The sequence below is a fragment of the Euprymna scolopes genome, chromosome 10, assembly GCF_053919585.1.
Source record: "Euprymna scolopes isolate OS-2025 chromosome 10, ASM5391958v1, whole genome shotgun sequence".
Taxonomy (NCBI): Eukaryota; Metazoa; Mollusca; class Cephalopoda; order Sepiida; family Sepiolidae; genus Euprymna; species Euprymna scolopes.
In genome coordinates, this window is record NC_136491.1 from 24,871,685 (window position 1) to 24,880,845 (window position 9,161).

The following is a 9,161-nucleotide window of genomic DNA, read 5'->3' on the forward strand; positions in this document are numbered from 1 at the left end:
TAATGTAGTGCCGATATATATGTAGTTATTACCGTTTATCTCCAATATACTTATAGGGGTCTGTGACATATTTCCATTATAACGATCGTAAACCACACAATATCATTATACCATCTTTATACAGAACAGATACTACACTTGGATCCTAGCCAGAAGACAAAGAAGGTATACTTTAGTTTCACGTACGGCCCAAAAGCAACATCATTTATTTATTTATTTACATTGCGTCTTCAGTGATCGGGAGATCCTATTTATTAAAAAGGGGGATAGAAGGTGATAACATACTATGAACATTAAATTAGTTTATCTATATAGTTATAATTTAATGTTTGTAGAGTGTTATCACCTATCTTCCTTTTTAATAAATAGGATCGTCTGATCGAATAATAAAGGTACTACCGTATTAGTAGTAGTATTAATTGTATTATTGTTATTATTATTATTATTATTATTATTATGTAGTAGTAGTAGTAGGAGTAATAGTAGTAATAGTAATTTTATTTTTATTATTTTTATTATTATTATAATTATTATTATGTATTAGTAGTAATAGTACTTTTATTAATATTATTGTATTATTATTATTGTTATTATTATTATTATTGTTATTATTGTTATTATTATTATTATTATTATTATTATTATTATTATGTAGTAGTAGTAGTAGTAGTAGTAGTAGTAGTAGTAGTAGTACTTTTATTATAGTAAATATGTCAGCAGAAGTATGGACAATGTAAATTAAATTATATTGTTTAAAAATTGGTTAGTTTAGATTTGAGGATTCTTTTGTTGTCAAAGGTGTGTTTTGGACAAACATATGCATAGCCACGTGAAATTAGTCACGTTTGAAAAACACACTTCTGACGTCAAAGGACATTCCTTCATATTATGGGTTCTAATTTTAGTCAGTCACTCAGAGAGAGGTGATCAGCAACGAGTTGACATAGTCAGAGGAGAGTTCCCTCGGAAGCGAAGGGTAGAAGATTAACCATGTAGCCATACCAGTTGAATTCCGTGTGTCGACCAGTCGATCAGATGAAGAAAGAAGTCATCATCATCATCGTGTCTTAATTCAGTTACAACAGGAAAAGGTGATGTGTTTATCATCAATTATAACGAACTCTTGTGTAAACCCTTCTAAGTATTATGTGTCCCCACCATCATCATAAGTGAAGCATCTCCTCCTCATCTCTAATTTGTGTTAAAAGGACTGCATATATGTCTTATCTCCCTCATCATCACTATCGTTATGTATGTATTACATGAGTCCCGTTATATATGTGCCCCAATATGAACTCCGCGTCATCTTTTAAATATATACCCCTGCTATTCAACACGTCGATAACGTTCGCGATTACGTGAGAGGCGTGAAAGACGCTTGAGAAAGCGATCACGTGAGGGACGTAACAGCAGTAAAGAGAAAGAGAATGAGAGAAATAAGAGTTGTTGCTACAAAGAACAAGCGAGTTGGGGTTATTTCCTATTCTTTGTCTTGGTCTCCTTGACAACTGAAACTAGACACATGTGTTGGTTTCCGGACAACGTTACACAAAGACCCAGTAGTTGTTATAGAAATATTTGGTGCATCAGGAGGAGAAAGAATTTCGAGTACAATCCAAGTGGATTTACCATTATTCTGATCGACTCGTAAATTGTCTTAGAGAAGATTTATTTTTCTTCTTTATATTTGAACATAAGCATTTTTTTAAGATGGCCGTGTTTAAAGTAATCATTTATTAATGACTGCTTCTGACTGAATAAAAAAACATCAATGTTTGAACTGTATAATTTCGTGAAAAAAGCAAAGCTTCATCAACATATTAATTTTCATACTAGCGTGACCTGTGGAAATCCCACAGTAGACTCTTTTATATGTAATATATTGATGTTGGCATTCTGTGGGTATTCAGCTTAAATAAAGACGGCCTAATATAATTGTAGCGTTTTTAAAATTGCAAAAGTATTTATCTAAGCTAGCAGGGACACCCGACGTAGCCCGGTCGTATAAAATACGCTTAAACATGATATCTTAATTTATTCAGATTTCGTATATACTATTCTAGAGTCAACTTTCTATTGATGCTTATATATTATAAATTTGTGATTTCAAAATATATATATATATAAAAATATGATTTGGATGTATCAGCTTCAATCAAAACCAAAACCAAAACTTATGAAGATATATATATATATATATATATATATATATATATATATATATATATATATGTGTGTGTGTGTGTGTGTGTGTGTGTGTGTGTGTGTGTGTGTGTGTGTGTGTGTGTAACGAGTTCCTTCAGCTATAGTCGAACCGAAACTAAAACTTAAAAATTCTTGGTAAAATTAATTCTATTGACAACTTTCCCTGAGGTTGACAGGAGGGAAAAGCCTCGACTATTGCCACAAATATTTCTGTCACCTTTCCTTTTATATATGCTGATGATATCTGCATCCTTCCATTGTTGTGGGCAGCAGCCTGACTCCCAGACATCTTGGATGATGTTATGGAGACAAGTGGTAATGGCATCTCCGCCATGCTTAAGAAGCTCAGCTGGTATGCCATCAGGGCCAGTGGCTTTATTATTCTTGAGGTTGTTAACTGCACGGCTAACTTCATGGATAGTTGGTATTACATCCAGTTCTTGAATTACAGGAAGGTCAGGAAGATGGTCAAGAAAAGTAGGGTCGATAGGGTTCTGCCTGTTCAGTAAGTCTTGGTAGTGTTCAGCCCACCGATTGAGTATGGCAGTCTTCTCAGTATAGAGTATGGAGCCATCAGCACTACGGACTTGGCAGAGGCTATTGTTCTTTGGCCCATAGGATGTCTTAAGGGCATTATAAAATTGATGTTGGTCCCCCATATCAGCTAAACCTTGGATCTCAGTTGCAAGATTGGTCCACCATTCATTTTGCATTCTTCGGGTTTCCTGTTGGACTTTTGACCGAAGCTCGGCTAGCTTGGCACGTGATGCTGGAGTTGGATTTGCAGTCACTGCTTGCTGTTGCCGATTTTTTTCTTCAATTAGTTGATGAATTCCATCAGACTGCTCGTCAAACCAGTCTCTATGCTTTCTTCTTGAGAATCCAAAAATGTCCTTGGCAGTATTGAGGAGGACTTCACAGATGCTTTCCCATTTTTCAGTTAAGAAAGCTGTTGTTATGGGATCTGCTGCAGGAGTTGGTAAGGTAAGACATTCAGCCAGTTCGTTTTGTAGAGCAGCTCGTGTTGTAATGTTGTTGAGAGCTTTGAGGTCAAGATGTTTTCTGGGAGCTTGACGGCGAGCTGGAGGCCGGATCTTAAGAAGGAAAATAGAGCGGACAAGGCGATGATCTGTCCACCCATCTGCTCCCCTCATGGCTCTGGTTATTCTCACATCTTTCATGTCATTACGTCTTACAATAACATAGTCAAGTAGGTGCCAAATTTTGAACCTAGGATGCATCCAGGTGGTCTTGAATTTGTTTTGGAGCTGGAACATGGTATTTGTGATGGACAGATTATGTTGGGAGCAGAATGTTAAAAGACGCAACCCATTATCGTTACATTTTCCAACTCCATGATGCCCTAAGACTCTCTCCCAAAGATGGTGACTGCTGCCCACTCTTGCATTGAAGTCCCCAAGGAGAATAATCTTATCTTCTTTGGGGATTGTCAGCATGATCTCATGGAGTTGGGCATAAAATTGGTCTTTCAATTCATCAGCTGAATCTAGGGTTGGTGCATACACATTGACTAGGGTAGCGTGACGTTTATTTGATAAGGGGATACGCCAAGTTATTAGCCTCTCATTGTGACCCGTTGGGCTCTGGGGAATGCTGTTGAGTAGCCTGGTCTTCATGGCAAAGGCAACTTCATGGATGCGAGGAGCACCCCTGTCCAGGCCCTTCCAGAAGAAGGTGTATCCCTCTCCTGACTCGGTGAGGGAGCCCTCATCCGAGAATCGGGTTTCATTGAGAGCAGCGATGTCGATGTTGTACTTCTTTAACTCATATGCAATTAGAGCTGTTCTCCGTTTAGGTCTTGAGTTGTTGTCAAGGTTGAGAAGAGTACGCACATTCCAAGTGCCAATTATTAGCTTCTTAATATTATTAGGACCGAGGTATGGGTTGCCACGACGAGGCTCGGCTACCTGTCCGTGGAGAGTGGAACAGACACTTGTTTGGGTCACCTTTTCTAGACCCCTCCCAATTCAGGGTGGGCGGTGTGGATCCTGAAAAGGGCCGCCCAGTCACCCTGGGAGCTGCCGAAGGAGGCTGCAGTTCCAGTCCCAGCCATCCAGCGACCATCACCCCGGGGCCGCCTCACGTGCAGGGTTAGTTAAGGGCTGCCAGCAACAACCTTGCCTGCCCCCACCACTCCTTCCCCATCGCCGGAGGACTTTTATTTGTAGGTAAAAAAAAAATAGTGTGTGGGAAATAAAGAGTCGGCATGGGCAAAACTAGTGCAGTGATGATTTGAGGGAAAAGTGGGTGCACGCTCCACAGTCCACTATCTTGGCAGACCATCAGCGGTTCCAGTGGCAGGCAGAGACCATGACGACTGGACTGACAGGCTGCTGCAGGAGTGTGCCAAGAGTCCAGTTTGTCAGACTTTGCCTAATGTGTCACCCCAACACAGATTTTCTCGTTGGGGTTTACTCCCCTAGCCCAATGCCAACTAAGGATAACCCACTGGGCTGTGGGGCAGGGGTTGATGTGAGACCAGGGCGTGTCCACACGTCGGTGGGCCATGGACTCACATCTCTGGGGCCCCCTGCTGCTCCGAGGTCCCTTGCTGTTCAGCCTGGAGCCGCGAGGCAACCAGTTACCGTGTGTGGCCACGAGGAGGCACAGCAGAGGTCTTGGTGTTAGAGAGGCTGTGTACTGGCAGGGGAAGACTTACGCACTCGGCTTCCCTATTCGCACGGGGCTAGCCAGCGGTAGCACTGAAAGCGAGAAAGCACAAGCAAAGCATGCAACTTATACTAAGGAGCATGCAGAGCATGCGACCTATTGCCCAATAACCACACTAGACGCTTCATAACACCCTGTGTATATACATACACTCACACACACTAGAATTTTACTGTCTCGTATCATCCAACACATTGTCAATCAAGTCTTACCTGAATCGCAGTGTGGCTTCAGACAGGAGCGCAGCACGATTGACATGGTTTTTGTTGCAAGACAGCTTCAGGAGAAAAGCGTCGAGCAACACCAAAATCTATATATGGTTTTTGTAGATCTCGCCAAGGCCTTTGACACCGTGAACCGTCCTTTGCTCTGGGAGGTACTCGTCAAATTTGGCTGCTCACCAATATTCCTGGGTGTCCTGAAGGCTTTCCATAATGGATCTATGGCTCGCGTCTCCAGTTCAGGACTAAAATCTGAGCCCTTCCTGGTAGAATCGGGTGTGAAGCAGGGATGCGTCATTGCGCCCATCTTGTTTAATCTTTTACTTGCTGCGGTTTCCAATGTTGCCAAACAGCAAATCCATCCTGCTGATGGGATCCGCCTCTCATACCGGCTGGATGGCAACCTCTTCAATCTGCGTCGCCTCCATGCCAGATCACGTGTGACAGAAGAAGCAATCCATGAATTGCAATACGCTGACGACACAGCTCTGGTGAACTCATCTGAAGAGGGTCTTCAGCGCACCATCAACACTATCTCCAACATTTACTCCCGAGCTGGTCTAGCCATCAACATCAACAAAACAGAGGCACTTAACATATGTGAACACCGTCAGGAACCACCAATGTTCACAATCAACCAACAGCCACTGAAAAACACTCAAGAGTTTACTTATCTTGGCTCAGTGCTCACTGACTCCTGTGACCTAACAAGTGAGGTCCAACGGCGCATTGATCTGGCTGCTGCAGCCTTTGGTAGACTCTCGCAAAGAGTTTTTATGAACCGTAACCTCACCACCACCACCAAGGTTTCTGTCTATAGAGCAATCTGTCTCTCCATCCTCTTGTATGGCAGCGAGTCATGGGTGCCTTATAGACGCCACCTGAAAAAGCTAGAAGCATTTCATACCAACTGCTTACAGCGTATACTAGGTTTAAAATGGTGGCACAGGGTGCCACACAATGAGATACGCAGGCGCACTCAAATGGACCCACTTGAAATAATTCTAACTAATAGACAACTTAGGTGGCTTGGTCACACCATCCGGATGCCAGCAGAAAGGCTCCCACGCAAGGTCCTCTACGGGGAACTTGCAGAGGGCAGACGCAACCCTGGGGGTCCACGTAAACGTTTCAAGGACCAACTAAAAACATCATTGAAAAAGTGTGGCATAGAATCGAACGCCATCGAACATGCTGCTGCTGATCGGAGAAAATGGCGAGACATCTGCCAAGAGGGCTTGGAAACTTTCACCTCTACCTATAACGACCGAGCAGAGCGAAGAAGACACCAAAGGCACGCGGCGCAGCGGGCAGACGGCATCTTCCCTTGTGCTGCCTGCGGCGGTGTATGCAATTCACGAATTGGACTCCACAGTCACCAGCGAGTCCATCAGGCGTAATCTATCTGGGACTGTTAGGCATGGTGCAACGTCATCGTCGTCAGTGACGGACTACTGAAGAAGAAGAAGTAACGAGTTCCTTCAGCTATAGTCGAACCGAAACTAAAACTTAAAAATTCTTGGTAAAATTAATTATAAAAAAGAATGGAAGCTCATAACAAGTAAACAACAGTCAGTCGGAAGAAAAACATGTAAGCGTTGCTCAAAATAATACACATGCTATCGTATTAATATACAGATATTTTTACGGTTGTTTTAAACATTTGCAATAGTAGCTTCCCTTAAGTAGCTAAAATTTAGCGCAAAATAGCGGGAGGGCGTAAAATACGCTTAAATATGATATTTATATTTGTCTAGATTTCGTATATATTACTACAGAGTCGTGATTGCAAAAGTAAAAGGAAGTATTTAGGTGCCATCAGCTAGAATCGAAACCAAAAGCAAAATCGTAGCATTCAAAACTGGTGACGTTACCACTGTGACACGCATATGAACTGATTAAAAATTAAAAATACACTAAAACGAATGTACAAAATGTATAATGATTTTTTTAAGCTTGGCTAATTTTTTACCCGTTTAAAAATTATGTTAACTGGCTAAAGATCCATAAAATAACGGTCTATAAAAATATGCAAACATTTGAAGCCCCTAGCGCCGCTCTGTGACTTTTAGTTTCGGAAGAGATAGTTTGAAAGTATGGAGACGGACGGACATACATAGTGAGTTTTATAAATTAAAATTTGACAATGCTATTCGAAGCTTAATATATAAATTTAATTATATTTAGCTACAGGTCTTTGCAAAAATCGAGCTCTTTCAGTAGTTATCTGTTTATTTATCTAAATCTTAACTATTTTCTTTTTTCAGATTTGGCAAATTACCATGGTGCACGTTGTCCTTTTACAAATCTGTATTCTAGCAGCCCTGTCGATTCATCACACCAATGGAGAAAATATAGCGGTTTTCGCTTTTCCGAGATTTAGTCAAGTGAAACCCCTGGTGAAAACGGCCAACGAACTCTCAAAGCTGGGACACACTAGCTATATTTTAATTCCTGAAACGTATCGTAACAAGTTAAATCCAATAGCAGATGGCGTTATATTCATCATTGTGGATGAATTCCAAGAATGGTTAGAATTAACGGACATTGCAGTTAAAATTCCAAACAGCGCGCCAATGAGCGAATTGTCTTCCGCTATTACCAGAGTCTGCGACTATTATCTTTTTAATGATAAACTTTTGCAAACATTGAAGTCCTTAAATATTAGTTTGGTCCTCATCAATGGGAATAATTTGGATATATGCATGACAATTTTCGCATACAAACTTAATGTACATTTTGTGTTTTTAGGTTTAGACATGCCATTGTATTGGCACCGTACACCTTGGCTTCCTACTGTATTTCCAGAGAGAGTGTTTCCGTTTTCAGATAGAATGACATTGTTCCAGAAGATGGAGAATCTTTACTCTTTCGTGTATGACTATATTTATCCAATAGGAATTCCAAATCGACGTGTTAAGGAATACGTTCCAGAAAATCCGGTTATCGAATTTGAAGATTTGGTTAGACAATGTAAATTGTTTATAATTGATTCGGATGTATTTTTGGATTTTCCACGGCCTAATTTGCCTAACGTTAAATATATCGGTGGATTAGCAACAGCTCCGGCAGTTCCTCTTCAAGGAAAACTTCTAGATTTTATGGACACCTCGGAACATGGTGTCATTATAGTATCGTCCGGGTCATTTTTGAATTGGACCAATGATCACCTAAATAAAATGTGGGAAGCGTTTAGTAAGATTAAATATGATGTTGTCTGGAAACAGTCAAATTCTTCTTATTCCCGCCAAAACGTACTCCTCGACAAATGGCTGCCACAAAATGATGTTCTGGCCCACCGAAACACAAAATTATTCATTACACACTGTGGCAACAGTGGTCAGTATGAAGCTCTGTCTCACGCAGTTCCTATGATCGGATTACCTACATGCTGTGATCAGTATTTCAATGGTCATGTGATGCAGACGAAAGGCTATGGAATAATAATGGACCTGCACAAATTTACAGCGGACGAGTTAGTGAAAAACATTGAAGAAGTTATTGAAAATCCTAAATACAAGAAAACTATTGCAAAAGCAAGCCAGATGTTTCGCTCTCAGAAAGAGCGTCCGACTGAAAAAGCAGCCCGCCATATTGACGAAATTATCAAATATGGCGGCTCCCATTTGCGATCGGCATGTCAAGATATTCCGTTGTATGATTTTTTTATGTTGGACATTTTGATGTTTATATTGTCGGCTGTTTTCATTTCTTTTTGTACTATCGTTTTTGTTGTGAGAAAATGTTCGAGATATTTCTGCGTTAAAAATAAAAGTAAACTAGAATAAATAAAAGTTTTCTTTTTATTTGCTTTCAATTCATTAGTCGAATATCTACCGAAACCACAAGGAAAACAATAAATAAAACATAATTTACATTAATAAATATAAAAAGGCAGTATTTTATGTGTATGAGTAACAGTAGAAACCACAGACTTGAAATAAGTAAATAGGCACCTCACAAAAATAATTCATGCACGTTTAAATTTTCTGCTTCTTTTTGCTGACTGTCAGAATTTGCGGGCGTACTGCTAAATATCTAGAT

General features: G+C 40.4%; 1 protein-coding gene across 1 annotated transcript; it reads left to right on the forward strand.

Moving 5' to 3' along the window:
- Positions 1 to 7,385: 7,385 nt before the first annotated feature.
- On the forward strand, positions 7,386 to 8,921 carry LOC145286408 (UDP-glucuronosyltransferase 2C1-like). The gene has a single exon (XM_080135331.1). The coding sequence runs from the start codon at positions 7,400 to 7,402 to the stop codon at positions 8,903 to 8,905; it is 1,506 nt and encodes a 501-aa protein (XP_079991457.1). The 5' UTR covers positions 7,386 to 7,399; the 3' UTR covers positions 8,906 to 8,921.
- The last annotated feature ends 240 nt before the right edge of the window (positions 8,922 to 9,161 follow it).